Here is a 17,803-nt window from a genome sequence, read left to right as displayed (position 1 = left end):
ATCAAATAAGAGAACTGCACCCATGGAGCACTGTTCCCTTGAGTAATAAGGCTGCCCACGTCTACCAGCCATTACCGCACATGTGTGTCACATCACACCATGCATGCTTATGAGGGGGCTGTGTGCACACTTCCATGAGCCCTGGCTAGTAGCCTGTATGTTTGCACAGCTTAAGAAAGGCTGCCCAGGGCTACAACTGATTTTTGATTTTTATTTATTTCAGGTATGTATATAGCACTGTCAATTTACACAGTGCTTTTCATATAATGTACATTCATATCCTGTCCCTAACCCTCAAGGGGGTGTACAATCTAAAGTCCCTAACTTACATTCATACACACATACTAGGGCTAATTTAGACAGGATCCAGCTAACCTACCAGCATGTCTTTGAAGTGGTGTGAAACCCAGTACCCAGAAGAAACCCACACAGGCACAACATGCAAACTCCAGGCAGGAGGTGCCATGGCTGGGATTCGAACCAACAACCTTAATACTGCCAGGTGGAAGTACTAACCATTTAGCCACTGTGCTGCCCAGATATGTGATCACCAGAACTTTCACAACAAGTATGACAGCTGCTATACAGCAGACACAGGCACACACAGAGCAGGCTTCTGACTCTTCCTACCCCTAATGGCCATAACATAAGGCATAATGGCTGTGGTTAACTGACTCCTCAAAAGTGTTGCTGCTGTTAACGCATAGAAAAGCAATGGTATTTGCAATTATATATACTGTAAGACATATTGAGACTTCCCCAAAAATTCATTCTTTTTTTTTACGGACACAGCTGATCACGTGATGTGGTAAAAGGCCAATCACAGCGGCCTTTTACCACGTGATCAGCCGTGTCCAATGACACGCTGATCACCGGGAAATGCAAATGCCGGTTCTCGGCTGCACTTTCCTCACGCTGTCAGATCGTGAGGAAAGTACTGCCGAAAACCGGCAGTTGTCAGAGCAGGGACCGGCACCGATCATCAGGGTCACTGATCATCAGTGCCTTGATGATCGGTGCCCAGCAGTGCCACACACAAGTTCCGCCCACCTGTGCCCAGCAATGCACCCACCTGTGTCCAGCAGTGTGCCCACCTGTGCCCAGCAATGCACCCACCTGTGCCCAACAATGCACCCACCTGTGCCCAGAAGTGCCACCTACCTGTGCCCAGTAGTGCCACCTGCCTGTGCCAACCCACCTGTGCCCACCTGTGCCACCCACCAGTGCCCATCAGTGCAGCCCAGCAGTGCTGCCAGTCAGTGCCACCAGTCAGTGCCCAGCGGTTGTGCCAGTCAGTGCCCAGCAGTGTCGCCAGTCAGTGCCCAGCAGTAATGTCAGTCAGTGCCACCTAACAGTGCTGTCTATCAGTACCCATTATCAGTGTTGCCTATCAGTGCCACCAATCAGTGCCGCATATCAGTGCCACCTATCTGTGGCACCTCATTAGTGCTGCCCATCAGTGCCACCCATCAATGATGCCCAGCAGTGCCGCCGGTCAGTGCCGTCTGTCAGTGCCTCCAGTTGGTGCTATCAGTCAGTGCCGCTTATCAGTGCCCATCATTTCCTGCATATCAGTGCATCATCAGTGCCCCCTCATCAATGCTCACCAGTGCCGCCTCATCAGTGCTATCTATCTGTGCCGCCTCATCAATGCCCATCAGTGCTGCCTATCAGTGCAGCCTCACCAACGCACATCAAAGAAGAAATATTACCTGTTTGCAAAATTTTAGAATAGAAGCAAAGGAAACTTTTTATGTTTTACATTTTTTGCTCTTTTTTCATTTATAGTGCAAAAAATAAAACACCCAGTGGTGATTAAATACCACCAAAAAAAGCTCTATTTGTGTGAAAAAATGATAAAAATTGCATATGGTTACAGTGTTGCATGACCGCACAATTGTCATTGTTAAGTGCAACAGCACTGAAAGCTGAAAATTGCCCTGGGCAGGAAGGGGGTAGAAGTGCCCGGTAGGCAAGTGATTAATTCCAGTGTTGGCACTTTGAAATAAAAAAGTTGGTTTTGTGTTGCAGTTTGGGCACTCGGGCTCAAAAAGGTTCGCCATCACTGCCTTAGGATGTGGGGCTGTTGAGCCTAAAGATTTGGGGAATGTGAAGACTGAGGATGGATGGAGAAACTGTAAAGATTGAAGATAGGGAAAAATGTTCACCCGCCGAGTGCCCCACAGTACACTGTGCTCTCACTGTGAAGCCTGAGGATGGGGGGACTGTGGAGACTGAGAATGGTGGGAGACTGTGAAGACTGATGATGAGGGGACTGTGAAGCCTGAGTATTGGGGGGACTGTGAAGCCTGAGAATGGTGGGGAACTGCGAAGTCGGAGGATTGGGGGGGGACTGTGAGGCCCGAGGATTGGGGGGGGCTGTAAAGCCTGAGGATTGGGGGTACTGTGGAGACTGAGGATGGGGGCTATGAAGTCTAAGGATGGGGGATCTGTGCAAACTGAGGATGAGGGGGCTGTGCAGACTAAGGATTGGAGGGACTGTGAAGTCTGAGGATGGGGGGACTATGCAGACTGAGGATGGGGGGGGGGGCTGTGCAGATTGAGGAGGGGGGCTATGAATCCTGAGGATGCTTGGGGACTGCAAAGACTGAGGATAGGGGGACTGTGCAGACTGAAGATGGGGGGACTGTGAAGACTGAGGATGGATGGAGAGACTGTGAAGATTGAAGATAGGGAAAAATGTTCACCCGCCGAGTGCCCCACAATACACTGTGCTCTCACTGTGAAGCCTGAGGATGGGGGAGACTGTGAAGCCTGAGGATGGGAGGACTGTGAAGTCTGAGAATGGTGGGAAACTGTGAAGTCTGAGGATTGGGGGGGGGGGCTGTGAAGCCTGAGGATTGGGGGTACTGTGGAGACTGAGGATGGGGCTGTGAAGTCTAAGGATGGGGGATCTGTGCAGACTGAGGATTAGGGGGCTGTGCAGACTAAAGATTGGAGGGACTGTGAAGTCTGAGGATGGGGGGACTATGCAGACTGAGGATGGGGGGGGGCTGTGCAGATTGAAGAGGGGGCTATGAAGCCTGAGGATGATTGGGGACTGCGAAGACTGAGGATAGGGGGACTGTGCAGACTGAGGATTAGGGGGACTGTGCAGACTGAAGATGGGGGGACTGTGAAACCTGAGGTTGGCGGGGCTGTGAAACCTTAGGATGTGGGGCTCTTGAGCCTAAGAATGGGGGGAATGTGAAGATTGAGGATGGATGGAGAGACTGTGAAGATTGAAGATAGGGGGAAATTTTCACCCGCCGAATGCCCCACAATATACTGTGCTCTCACAGTGCATTGTGAGAGCCATGATTGGCCAAAACAATGCACCTGATCACAGGTCAGGTGCAATACTTTGGCCAATCACAGCACAATGCACTGTGAGAGCCAGGATTGGCTAAAGTCACAGTGACTTTGGCCAATCATGGCTCACGGCTAAGTCCACGCCCCACACTATGTAAGGGTGCTTACACAGCAGCCTTGTGTAGTGTGTTGCTGGAGTTTAGTGAAGTGTTAGGAGTGTAGTGTAGTGGTATCAGTAAAGTGTCAGTGTGTTTTACAGCACTTCTGCGTCACCGCTGTTCCCTTTTTTTTTGGGCTTTCTTAGTTATTTTTTTTTTGTCGCAGCAGTAAAAATATTTAGGGCATAATTGATGTTCCCCCTACTGTGTGGTAGGTGTTCCTTTTTTTGTGAGCAGTGGTTCCCTTTTTCCTTTTTTGGCTGAATTTTATTTATTTATTTTTTTCAACAGCAGCAAAAAAAAAAATGTCTCCGTAATTGCTGTTCCTCTTTCTGACTCGCAGGTGTTCTTCCTTCTGCTTGCAGTACTTTTTTTTTTTTTGTTTGTTTTCTTAGTTTTTTTACATTCATTTTATATTATCTTTTCTTGCAGCAGCAGCAATAAAAAAAATCCATAATTGGCGTACCCCCTATTTTCTTTGTTGAAAAAAACAACAATAAAAAGCTTTATAGTGCACCAAGCACAAAAGTATTGCACCCAAGCATGAAATTCCCATCCCATACTCTAAAATAAAAAGCTATAAAAATTCGCCCCAAAAATCCCCATCATTTCCGAAAGGCCAACAAGGAGAGGCAGATGCTCACAGGCAGCTAAAAGAGGGCAAGCAGCCTCTGTGTCCACAGTGAAAAGTGGTGGCCATGGACATGTTACATCCTCTGCAGGCAGGGCACGCTTGTCCTTTTTTTCCGATGTTGGGAATGTTATTGAGCTACAAGATGCAGAAGAGGTGGTGGGGTAGATAACTAAGCCATCCTCATCATCCATCAATCAGGCTCATACTAGTTCGCCTTCCACAGCAGCTGCCAAAGAGGGCGTGGATGGGTTCGCTGGCTGCAGGTTTTTTTTATTTTGGCGAGTTGGCGTTGTCATGACAATGCTAGATGCCGTGATTAACGATGGAACCATATTTTGGCTCTCTTTATTTTTATTAAAGGACTTGTCAAAAACTGTTTTGTTTTTTGTTCAATTAACAGCTTGCCGACCAGCCACAGTATATATACTGCGGCAGGGCGACACCTTTGCGCAAAATCACGTTTATAAACGCGATTCATTCATTCATAAGTCGCTGATTTATAAACGTGATTTTGCATATCGGGTAGCGGGCACACGCCTGCCCTACTTGCGTAGCCGATCGTGGCTGCGGGTGTCAATCACCGGGTCCCGGCCGGTCATTATCCACTGGATCCCGGCGATTGCCAGCAAATACTGACACAGAGCACAGCTACATTGTTTACAATGCAGCTCTGCTCCCTGTCAGTTCCCAACACACTGTTCCTGAGAGCAGAGTTTAGCTCTCAGGATCAGTGTGTTCCTGTGAAGTACACACCCCCCGCCCACTAGTAAAACACTCCTCTTACACAGTTAACCCTTTGATTGCCTAAAAATGTTAAACAAAATGTCCGCTGCGGTCCCGCAGTCCCACCATAATTCGCTGATCACTGTAATAAATCGCTGATCACGCCATAAGTCGCTGATCGCTGCCATTATTAGTATAAAAAAAAATTCTCGCCATTTGTAGACGCTATAACTTTCACGTAAACCAATTACTTTACATGTATTGAGATTTTTTTCAGCAAAGACATGTCGCAAAAAACATTTTGGCCGAAATTTATGACGAAATTTGACTTTTAAATTTTTTTACTGGACATGTTTTATAGCAAAAAGTCCAAAATATTGCTCAAAATTGTCAGCCTTTTTTTTTTTATAGCGCAAAAAATAAAAAATGCACAGGCGATCAAATACCACCCAAAGAAAGCTCAATTTGTGGGAAAAAAAGGACGTAAATTTGATTTGGGTGCAGTGTTGCATGACCGCGCATTTGTTAGTTAAAGTAATGCAGCGACGTAACACAAACCGCTTCTGCAACCGCTTCCTGACCGCCCTATAGCAGAAATACTGCTACAGGGGCGGCATGGGCGCGCAAAATCACATATATATATATATATATATATATATATATATATATATATACGCACATGATTTGCACTCCCGTGTTTTTCACGCCCCTCCAAGATAGCGTCAGATTGCCCGTCAGTACACCAGTCATCACATTTAACCCCTTGACTGCCAGGAAGACGCTCATGCACAGTAAACCTCCATTGCTAGTGTCTCTACGGATCAATATCTTTGATCAGATCAGCACTATACCACATTAGTATAGCGTCCCCAAAAACGCAGCATCAGCGGGATCAGCCCTGGCACCTGCCAGCACCTGCGTTTAGCCCCTACGCTTACCCCCCCCCTTCTCCCCCAGCAAGTGCAGTGTCAGTAGGTCTCTGTCACTTGATACATTGCACATAAAACCGCAGTGCTGGCAAAATCAGGCCTGATCTCTGTTAGCACTTGCGGTAAATTTTGATGACTCTCATATGCAGCAGAGTGCCAGTACTAGTGCCAAGCTACCTTTTGGTGAACTGGCAAGCACCAGCGGTCTAGCACATCTTGGTCTTTCACATATCTCTTAGATTGTAAGCTCCCAAGATCAGGGCCCTCCTAACCCTCTTGTATTGAACTGTATTGTTGCTGTATTGTCTCCCGTTATACTGTAAAGCGCTGAGCAAACTGTTGGCGCTATATAAATCCTGTATAATAATAATAATACCAGCAGTATGACTTGGCGAGTCCCATAACTCCAGTACAAGCCAGTGAGGTGGCGAGCACAAGTATTATCCCGCAGTCACCAAGAATTTGCCCATAGAGCTCCTGGTATCCTTCCCGGATATGCTTGCAAATCCCGATTGACAGCTCACAAATTCTGCAGCACCCGTACTTCCCCCATTCACTGCCCAACCTGGAAATCAGGTGGAAATTGCAAATTTAACTACTCCCCTTGATTTTTGGAGCTGTTTTTCACGGAATATCTGTATGCGTTGATTGTGAATCAAAGCAATTTCTATGCACAAAAATGTATTGCTGCCAACCCAAATTCAAATCTTGCCAGACCAGTCACATGGAAACTCATCACAGTTTCTGAATTTACATTTTTTTTGGGCCTAACCCTCAACATGGGCATTACTAAAAGAAATGAATTGCGGTTGTATTGGTCCGCAGACCAGATTCATCATATGCCCGTGTTCTCTGCTGCCCTGGCCAGGCATAGATATGAGAGTATAATGTGTTGTATGCATTTCAACAACAATATACTCTGTCATCCTCGGGGTGACCCTGAATTTGATTGGCTCCACAAAATTCAGCCCCTCGAAAATCACCTTAACCAAAAATTTGCAGATATCTATACTCCCCAGCAAAAAATCTGCTTGTTGAGTCCGATTAATTTTTCTGGCCACCTTGCATTCAAACAATTTCTCCCCAGCAAGCGTGCCAGATATGGGGTCAAGATGTAGAAGACCTGTGAGAGGACAGCAGGCTATACTTTCGGGCATAACGGGCATAAGTTTAGGATTTACGAGGGAAAAGATAGTCATGTGGAGCCCCCCGGATGCCCAGATTACATGGGGAGCAGTGAAAAGATAGTTTGGGACTTGGTGCCCTCTTTTTTCCACATGGGGTACCACTTATACGTGAACAATTTGTATTCAAGCGTGCCACTACTGTATTTAGACATTTATACAATCTTGGAACGGGCGCATGTGGCAAAGTATGACCTAATGTGTGCCCACCATTAGAAGTGGGTGGATGCAGGAAGGAATATTCTAATGGTGGGCATACCACACACTTTTTCTGGCAAAGGTTTCTTCTCTTTTTTTCATTCAGTCCACAGGCTGCATACAAAAAAAAAGAACATAGCATACAGTATATACCCAACAAGGACCAGCGACGTACTGGTACATCACTGGACTTTGAATGGTTATACCAGGATGATGCCTACAGCTGCAGGCATCATCCTGGTATCATTTTTTACAGCCGGCAATCAGCTTTCATGTAAAAGCAATTCTAGTGGCTAATTAGCTGCAGGATTGCTTTTACAAGCAGTGGGAGATCATGACCCCCCTCCCCCGCTGCCTTCCACGGTCTTCTCGGGCAGTCCCGTGCCATCGGGGGAACCTGAGAATGCAGCCGGTGTTTCTGCCAGCTGACCATATAGCTGATTGGAGACCAGAGTGGTGCCAATCATCTCTATAGTCTAAGAATTCGGAAGCTACGAGCATTTCATCACTTCAGTATCGCAGGATATAAACAGTGCCATTTGTAAATTGGGAAAGCATCTGATCACAACGATCTTGTTTTGATTAGATAATGTAAGGGCAGAGGAGATATCCAGAGTCTGATAGACCCCAGATTTCTCAAAAAAGAATATATGCCAATGGCCATTGAAGTTATAGGGGATATTTGCATTCCCTGTGATAGCATTAAAAGTGATAAAAAAAAAATGAAAGGTACAGTGTAAAAATAATAAAAAAAATCAAAATAACTTAAAAAAAAAAAACTCGCCCCTCCCATGCACGCACACCTGTGTGCACAAACTTTGACCCTGTGCCGGTATCTAAACAGCAACTGCGCCATGCATGTGAGGTATCGCTGTAAACGTCAGATCAAGGGCAGTAATTCTAACAGTAGACCTCCTATGTAAATCTAAAATGGTAGCTTTTAAAGGCTTTTAAAGCTTTGCCTATGGATATTAAAAATATATGCAGTTTGTCGCCATTGCATGGAGCATGCGCAGTTTTAAAGCATGTCATGTTTGGTATCTATTTACTTGGCATACCATCATCTTTTATATCTTACCAAATAATTGCCCAATATATTGTGTTTTTGTGCATTAAAAGTAAAAAAAGTGTATTTTTTAAAAGAAAATTGCTTTTGAAAAATTGCTGCGCGAGTACTATGTGCCATACAAAATTGTAGTACCAACCATTTTATTCACTAGGGTGTCTGCTTTAAAAAATATATAATGTTTGGGGGTTTATATTAATTTCCTAGCAAAAAATACTGATTTTTTTCATGTGAACAAAAAGTGTCAGAAAAGGCTTGGTCGTCAGGTGGTTAGAAGAGTGAATGAAGTGTGGCATAAACTTCTAATGCTGGGTATAAAATGCCCCCACCCCCCAAAACGACCCCTTTTTGGAAAGTAGACACCCCAAACTATTTGCTGGACTTTGAAAGGTTATACCAGGATGATGCCAGGATGCCTATGGCTGCAGGTACTATCCTGGTATTGTTTTTTTCAGCCGGCAATCGGCTTTTAAGTAAAAGCAATCTTAGTGGCTAATTAGCTGCAGGATTGCTTTTGCAAGCAGTGGGAGATGATACCCCCCAGTCCCGTGCCATCGGGGGAACCTGAGAATGCAGTTGGTGTTTCTGCCTGCTGACCATCGAGCTGAATGATGACAATCATCTCTATAGTCTAAGAATTCGGAAGCTACGAGCATTTAATCATTTCAGTTTCGCAGGATATCAACAGCGCCATTTGTAAATTGGGAAAGCATCTGATCACACCGATCTTGGTTTGATTAGATAATGTAAGGGCAGAGAAGATATCTAGAGTCTGATAGACCCCAGATTTAAAAAAAAAAAGAATATATGACAATGCCCATTGAAGTTATAATGGATATTTGCCTTAGCTGTGATAGCATTAAAAGTGATAAAAAAAAAGAAAAGAAAGTGACAGTGTAAACATATTAAAAAGAAATCAAAATAACTTAAAGAAAACAAAACACCCTCGCCCCCTCCCCCCCCCCGTTGACCCTGTGCCGGTATGTAAACAGTGGTTGCACCATGCATGTGAGGTATTGCCCTGAACGTCAGATCAAAGGCAGTAATTCTAACACTAGACTTCCTCTGTAAGTCTAACATGGTAGCTTGTAAAGCTTTTAAAACGTTGCTTATGGATATTAAAAACTTACGTAGTTTGTTGCCATTGCACAGGGCATGCGCAGTTTTAAAGCATGTCATGTTTGGTATCTATTTACTTGGCATACCAGCATCTTTTATATTTTACTTGAGGTGATTGTAGCCGTATTAGTGGATTTGCGACAGAAACAATTGAGTACTGTCCGTGATACTTTTTTTATTTGCACTAACATACAAGTTTGAGGACAAGCTTTTGGGGAGTGTCCCCTTCTTCAAGGTCCAAGCAGTACTAAATATATATATATAATACACAATATATTATGTTTTTGTGCATTAAAAATAAAAAGTGTTTTTTTATTAAATTGTGTTTGAAAAATCGCTGTGGGAGTACTATGTGACATAAAAAATCTCAGCACCCACCATTTTATTCACTAGGGTGTTTGCATTAACAACATATATAATGTTTGGGGGTTTAAATGTATTTCCTAGCAAAAAATACAGATTTTTTTCATGGGAACAAAAAAGTGTCAGAAAAGGCTTGATCTTCAGGTGGTTAGAAGAGTGAGTGGTGTGTGGCATAAACTTCTACTGCTGGGCATAAAATGCCCCACCCCCCAAAATGACCCCTTTTTGGAAAGTAGACACCCCAAACTATTTGCTGAGAGGCATGTTGAATCAATAGAAGAATTTATTTTTTTACCACAAGTTTTTGGAAAATGACAAAAGTTTTTTTTTTTTTTTTTTACACAAAATTATCACTTAAATGATTTATTGCTCAAACATGCCATAGGTATATGTGGAATTACTCCCCAAAATACATTCTGCTACTTTTCCCAAGTATGGGGGTACCACAAGTGAGAGACGTTTTGGCAGTCTAGCCAAGTACAGGACCCCAAAATCCAATAAGCTCCTTCAGGCTTTGAAAGGGCTTTATTTCCTCATTACACTTCCAGACTACCTATCACAGTTTCAGAGGCCCTGAAATGCCAGGATAGCACCTAACCCCCCCCCCAAATGACCCCTTTTTGGAAAGTAGACACCCCAAGGAATTTGATAAGAAGCATGGTAAGTATTTCGCAGATATCATTTGTTGTCACAAGTTTTTGGAAAATGAAAAAAAAAAACATATTTTTTCTATTCTTTTTTTATATTTCAAAACCTTGTGCGAAAAAATGAGATCTGCAAAATACTCATCATGCCTCTTTTTAAATTCCTTGGGCTGTCTACTTTCCAGAAAGGGGTCATTTGGGGGGTTTTGGTGCTATCCTGGCATGTCAGGGCCTTCGAAACTGTGATAGGTTTTGAGGAAGTTACGCACCTTCAGACTTTCAAAGTGGTCATTGGATTTCAGGCTCCTGTATGTGGCTAGGCTCCAAAAAAGTCTCACACATGTCATATCCTCATACTCAGTAGAAGTAGAAGAATGTATTTTGGGGTGTAATTCCATATATACCCATGGCTTGTTCGAGAAATAAATAATTTAAATGACAACTTTGTGTAAAAAAAAATGTTTTTGTAATTTTCAAGAAACTTGTGGAAAAAAATAAATCTTACATGGACTCAATATGCCTCTCAGCAGATAGCTTAGGGTGTCTACTTTCCAAAAAGGGGTGATTTGAGGGTGTTTGTACTATCCTGGTACTTTAGCACCTCAAGAAATGTGATGAGCAGTCAGAAAGTAAAAGTTGTGTAAATTCCGTTATCTATACTATAGTTGGTAGACGCTATAACTTTCACACAAAGCAATAAATATACACTTACTTGAATTTGTTTAACCAAAAACATGTAGCAGAATACATTTTGGCCTACATTTATGACAAAATTTGAGGTTTTTTTGGATATTTTTTATGACCAAAATGAGAAAATATTGTTTTTTTAAAACGAAAAAAAAATTTTCTTCAAAAATTTTTTTGTTTATAGCGCCAAAAATAAAAAGTGCACAGGTGATCAAATACTACCAAAAGAAAGCTCTATTTGTGTGAAAAAAGGACATAAATTCCATTTATGTACTGTATTGCATGACCGCGCAACTGTCCGTTAAACTAGCGCAGCGCTGTATAGCAAAAAAATGGTGTAAATTGCAGTATCTACCATAGTTTGTAGACGCCATAACTTTCATACAAAGCAATCAATACACAATTATTGGGATTTTTTTTACCAAAAACATGTAGCAGAATAAATTTTGGCCTAAATTTATAACTAACTTTGAGTTTACTATACTTTTTTTTATAGCTGAAAGTAAAAAATATTGTTTTTCTTCAAAATTGTTGGTCTTTTTTTGCTTATAGCCTGAAAAATAAAAAGCGCACAGGTGACCAAATACCACCGAAAGCTCTATTTGTGTGAAAAAAATGATGTAAATTTGGGTGCAGCATTGCATGACCGCGCAATTATCAGTTGAATTAGTGCAGCACCGAGTAGCAAAAAGAGGCCTGGTCAGGAAGGGGGGTAAATCCTCAGGAGGGCAAGTGGTTAAAGGAATTTTTCAAAAGACTGGTCTCTTTATTTTTTTACTGAATTTAACCCTTTAGTGAATGAGTAGTGGTACAAGTACCCTTTACTCAGTCACGGGGGGGGGGTGGAAAAAGATTGCTCCCTTATTTAAAGGGGTATACTGATGCTAATGAGCACACCTGCATGCAGACACTGGGCCAGGGTTGTGGGGAAGAGGTCCTTGTCCCTATCAACATGTGGCCTGGCAAGTTGCAGCCCTGCAAGGCCTGTGCTTGGATCAAGGGTCTGATAGGAGTTTATGGGTGATTCCACGCATTTTCCCCCCATTTTGGGAAGGTAGTGTACTCTTTAAAAGTCCTACCAGGCCTAAAGGGCCTGGCATGGCTTTTAGGGGGAACCCCATGCACTCCCCCCATTTTTGGGAGGTGGGGTTCCCCTTAAAAGTCCTACCAGGCCTAAAGGGCCTGGTATGGTTTTTAGGGGGGAACACCACTCACTTTTGTTTTTGTTTTATTTTGTGGGGTCCCTTCTAACCTTCCTACCAGACCTAAAATATAAAAAAAAAAATGTCAGTCCTGCTGCAGCAGGTTCTATACATTGTACAGATGTGCAACTTTGCAGGTAGTTTAAGAGGAACCCCCAGGTATGATATTTAAAGATGTTTTTCTTGTTTTGAAAAAATGACTGCCCCTTTAAAAACTGTATTTTTTAAAAATTTTTGTTTTACTGATTTATGTCCCTCAGGGCAGTACCCGAGTCCCCATACCCCTTTTATGGCAATAACTTGCATGGGCACTTTTGAATTTACAAATTTGAGTCCCATAGACGTGCATTAAGTTCTAAGTGCCAAGTTGAATGTTCGACTGCGAAACGAACACAGGGGTGTTCAGCCCATCACTATTGCTTACACATTTTTAGTTATTTTTCATTTGATTTTTAAATTTTATTTATATATTTAATTAATGTTTGGCACAGTCACTTTTGGGTAATTTGTAGTATTTTGATAGCTATTCGCAGTAATATAGTACGGCTACACTGTATATTGCCTACAGGCTTTCTGTCTTTTAGTAACTGCAGCTGATCATAATAATATTCACTATTATCCGGTTGGTGCAGATTTTTACCTTTGTACACATTACACACACATTTAATCCCTTTGATCGCCCTAGATGTTAACCCCTTCCCAGCAAGTGTCATTAGTACATTGACAGTGTATTATTCCCCCCAGCGTCAGTTAGTGTCAGATTGCCTCACAGTTCCAGTCATTGTTCACTGCCATTAGTAGTATAACATTCCAGTATATATACCATAGTTTGTAGGTGCTATAACGTTTACGCCAACCAATCAATAAATACTTATTGGGAATTTTTAAATCAAAGACATGTAGCAGAATACATATTGGCCAAAATGTATAAAGAAATTAGATTAAAAACAAAATTGGATATGTTTCATAGCAGAGCGTAAACAATATTGTGATTTTGTTTTCAAAATCTTTTTACATTTATATTACAAAAAATAAAAAGCCAGTGGTGATAAAATACCACAAAAAAGGTCTATTTGTGTGAAAACAATTATCTAAAAAAACTGCTGACAGCCCCACTGATACTTTAAACCCTGATTAAATGGGAGTGTTGAACTCTGGAATCTCATTGGTTTTTTATATGGAATAAACTTTTTATGGAATGTAAAAACTAGTGTGGCACTCTCATCTTTCTAACACTATAGTGACTTTAAGAACTGGAGGGTACAAAGAAAGCCTATTGCCTATTCAGTCTATCATTTGACATTTCACAGCTAAAAATAACACATACATTCCTTGCAGACATTCTTTTAAGCAAGAGTACAGTTGTATGTTAGGTTATGTATTAATAATGTACCTTTTCTGCCATCTCTCTGGATGTCAACATGGCACCATTCTCCATCATTAACCTTTTTGTGACTTGCTTTCACTTTAATTCCACCAGACCCAAGATCAAGAAGAAGATAGAGAGTTCCTTCAAGTAATTCCACTGCAAAGTAATCCGCTTTCGGTGGTCTTTCAGGTCGTCCAGTAGTAACTGCTCCGGGAATTGTTCCTGGTACATTTCCACTGGCTCGTGGCCTTCCCTGACTGAAAAGAAGAAGACCACTTGGCTCAGTGGTTCGAAAGTCAAATGATATGGATCCAGCTTTCTTGGTCTCCCAGCGGGGAAGGCGCAAAAATGACTCTGGTATTTGAAATGTAACAGGGTCTAAAGAAGGAACATTTTCACATCGAAATAAAAGATCGCCACTCAGTCGCATCTTTGGATCACCATCAGCAGCCAAACGGGACAGTTCAAGCTTGAAATCATTATTTTTGTAGACAACCTTATATTGAAAGGAAAATAATAAAAGTAAGAGTTATGGAAAGCAATGGAATAGTACATGCAAATTGACCTTATGTTTGATAACGCAGCCAAACATACAAAAAATTTTCTTATGGATTATTAGGTATTAATAAAACATACTGTATATACAGTACATGTGAAAATGCTCGGCTTGTTTAAAGTGTATGTCAGGACAAAAAATGCAGTACATCTTTCCAATACATGCACATTTCCCCATATTCTTTTCCCTTTTACTTTTAAAAGACAAATATACGTTGATCTGCCAGAAATTCACTCAGCTACTAGTTTCCTCTTGTGGCATGCCCAGGCCAATGTACATTAAAAGTGTTTGCAGTCTGCACTGTACCTTCAAGGAGTAAGAACAAGAAACATGTCTGTTTCACATACCTTCCTGATTCAATTCATTCAATCCCAGGAGCTACAAATAATTATTTCTATACTGTAATACAGTTGTGTAATCAATGCAGATCACAACGTGCTACAAGCAGGTAGCCCCTTCATCATTGCCTCTATTACATATTATTGTAAATAATAGTCTCAGTCTTGGTCTGGAGACAAATGCCTTCTGAACTAAAACTTAAAGAATGTGTAAGCCCAACATTTCAAATTCCCGTTATGTGTCTGCTGTACCATGTATTAGTATAAAAATAATAACCTGTTCTCTTTGTATTGCTCCCTTTGTGTGATCTTTCTGGCGTTTGTTAGTCCCCTCTGCTTTCCTATTAAAAACTGATAGGCATGGTCAGTTTTCTGGCTGTGCTGAGAACTAAGCCTGCTCTCCTCCAATGATCAGACTACTATTGACATGAAGATCTGTGTGCTGCTCCACCCCAGCTCTCTGAGCTCCTTATGCAGCTGAGAGAAGAGGTTATGTAATCACTTAGATTAAAAAAAGGAGAAAAGTGTATATATATATATATATATATATATATATATATATATACACATACACAAATGTTTTGCCTGAGTTGTTTTACAAGGTGAGGATTTATGTACTGTGTACTCATGCAGGTGAGCATATTGCAGCTTTGGAATACATTTTTAAGGCTTGCTAAAGTGTAGACCCTGAATCAAACCACTATGTGATGCAGATTTCTCCCTTATCCTCACTCATTTTATGCAGTTGCACTGCAGAATGCCGACAATCTGGATGTTAACCCGTGCCTGGGTCTGTGAGGACAGTTCTCAAAACAAATAGTAAGAATAAAACAAAATGTTTATGTTATATTTATAAAGTTGACGGTTACATCTAAATACATCTAATATACGGTAGTTTAAATGCAGAGTTATATGTGTCACAAACTGAATATCCCAAAAGTGGCAGTGCATAAAATATACACAAAGAATAATAATTACAAAAAAAGGGGGAAAAAAAGACAAAAAGACATACACAATTGGCAATTTACTATGGAAATAAAAAGGGATAAAAACAGCATACCAACATTTATCCTGTGACTGAAGCAAGTCAGAAGAAGGTCCAAAATTCACCAGTCAAATGGAACTGGCTTCATATGAATCACACCGTCCATATCCCATGCTCCTCAGTGTATTAGGATATACATGCAGGCTGGACTTTAGCCCTTGGCCAATCAACCCCTCCCAGCCCACAGGACGTTTGGTGTTCAGAAGTGACCTGGATCAAATGGGCCCTGGACAGTTCCAAAGGCTGGGTCAAGGATAGGATTTCTGACACCAGCACGCCAGTCCGATCTTGACATTACTAATCACTGCCTAGCTGCCGCAATCAGGCGCCCTACAACTGTTTTGCATGATTCTCTGGGATTCTACATATGGTACATATACAGTTTCACATGTATATGTAAGTCTAAATGTAAATGTGTCCAATCAGAAGAAATTATTTTCATCTCTCTGCAACTAATATTTTAGCTTTTATGGGAGATGAAATAGATTCCTCTGATCTGTTGATACAAATGAATGCTGGCAGACATTTCAGGGCCTTCTGGCTGTCCCCTGCTGTTCCTTTTAGCCAAAATGGCTAGGGCTCTTCTTTGAGACTTCAGGAAGGTGGCAACCTATGTCTATTTGGATGGGATATTGGCATCTAGGTGTGAAGGCTAGTCTAGAAGCTGGCTTTGTCTTTTTCAAATGCTAATTGAAGAACATATGTCTACTGATTACTGAATACTGTGAACTTTGTATCTTTAAAAACTCAGAATGAAACTATATCTACAATTATACTACTTCTACAGATCACGTCACATCTCAGCTATTGGAAAAACTACCCTACTCTTACATTTATGTAGCACTACCCCCTTAAGGGTCGCTGAATTATTTTCGGGCTCCCTGTCACTCTTGACCCCACTCTAAAAGCCCAACACCTGCTGACACCACCGTACATTTCTGGTCACAGTAATAGATTCACACACAAGTTAGAGTGAACTGATACTTTGTTTATATTAGAGCTGAGTATGAGCACAGTAAAGTAGCAAAAAATGTGGGCATGTGAATAATAACTGTTATTACTTTTAGTAACTTTAAGCAAAGGCCAACGCATACAGAAAAAATCTCAATCAGTTCTGGACGTCCGAATCAGAATTTAACCAAGTGCCTCCACTTTGAGATGTTTCTGTCCCCAGTGAGCAAAAGAGAAACTACCAAGGAATAACTTTGGACCCTGCATGACACCAGCAATCTACTGATCGCTGATTCAATGCTTTACAGGCTCCTGCAGACAAATATAATAAATGTACATTTTTTCCCTGCAAAAAAATGTGCATTTATTATTTTTGTGCAAAAAGTGAACTTATCCTTTAAGCAAGAGGTTTAAGGGGTGGGCAGCGGCAATTGTTAACAATGGGTACATTCCTCTCTAGGCTGCAATAGCAAATGGCAAGAATGACAGGTGTCCCTCAATGGATGTAAGCCAATTGCAGAAGAGAGTGGTGTGGCTTGGCCAGCAGAGGGTGGACACTGCAGCAAGCTCTGATGACAGGTTTATGCTGGAGATGTGTTTGCTAATAGGCCAGGTGAACTAGGCCTCAACTTGTGCAACTGGTGAACAATGTTAGTAACTGTATAGAGAATGGCTGTTGCAAGAGAATGTCAGTGACAACTTAATTGGCTGGAGATTGAGACTCTCTCACCCGATCTGTGGCATCATCCGAGTAGCTGGTGGTTTAACTGAAAACTGGGGCCCCCAGCAGTTCTGCGGTTCTTCCTGTAGCGTTCATTCCTGCCTGCAGCACTCCAGGGCAACAGAGTAGTTCTCCAGATTCTTTGGCAATGGCAGCGGTCGCCTATTCCTCCCTCTTTCTCCACTCTCCCTCTCTCTCTGCGGCCTGGTCCGGTCCTCCAGCATTCCGCACAACTTTCTCCTCACAACTTCCTTCCAGTTCTTTCCCAGCTCAATTCCTGCCTCTGTTCCTGGGCTTCTACATTTATATACTTCCACCCACAAGCCAAACACTTCTGGGAAATGTAGTCCCCAATTAGCAGCCTTCTAACAAAGTCCTGCAGTTCAGCATACAAAATCCATAAAGCTTTTCACCAGGATGTGTGAAACTGAGTTGCAGGACACTCCCACCTTGTGTCTCTTAACATCCTGCAGTCTTAATAATAGCAGGGTGTTACATAGGTCTTTCACATACGAGCAGTGCAGTATCACTTGGTGATGTGGCGAGTCCCATAAGTGTAGTACAAGCTGGTGCGGTGGCGAGCACAAGTATTGTCCCGCAACCA

At 42.1% G+C, this 17,803-nt stretch overlaps 1 protein-coding gene across 18 annotated transcripts in view; it reads right to left on the bottom strand.

Moving 5' to 3' along the window:
• The window catches only part of LOC149443234 (neurexin-2-like), a 2,355,461-nt gene that overhangs the window by 1,193,312 nt on the left and 1,144,346 nt on the right, over positions 1-17,803 (bottom strand). For all 18 annotated transcript variants that reach the window (XM_089655720.1, XM_089655731.1, XM_089655727.1 and 15 more), the window contains one exon: positions 13,613-14,084. In XM_089655720.1, coding sequence (XP_089511846.1) covers positions 13,613-14,084 — 472 coding nt within the window. The remainder of the gene's footprint in view (positions 1-13,612; positions 14,085-17,803) is intronic.

Source organism: Staurois parvus, unplaced genomic scaffold, assembly GCF_062004578.1.
Source record: "Staurois parvus isolate SC_StPar_1 unplaced genomic scaffold, SC_StPar_1.0 ptg000866l, whole genome shotgun sequence".
Taxonomy (NCBI): domain Eukaryota; kingdom Metazoa; phylum Chordata; class Amphibia; order Anura; family Ranidae; genus Staurois; species Staurois parvus.
This window is presented reverse-complemented; position numbering and strand designations above follow the sequence as displayed.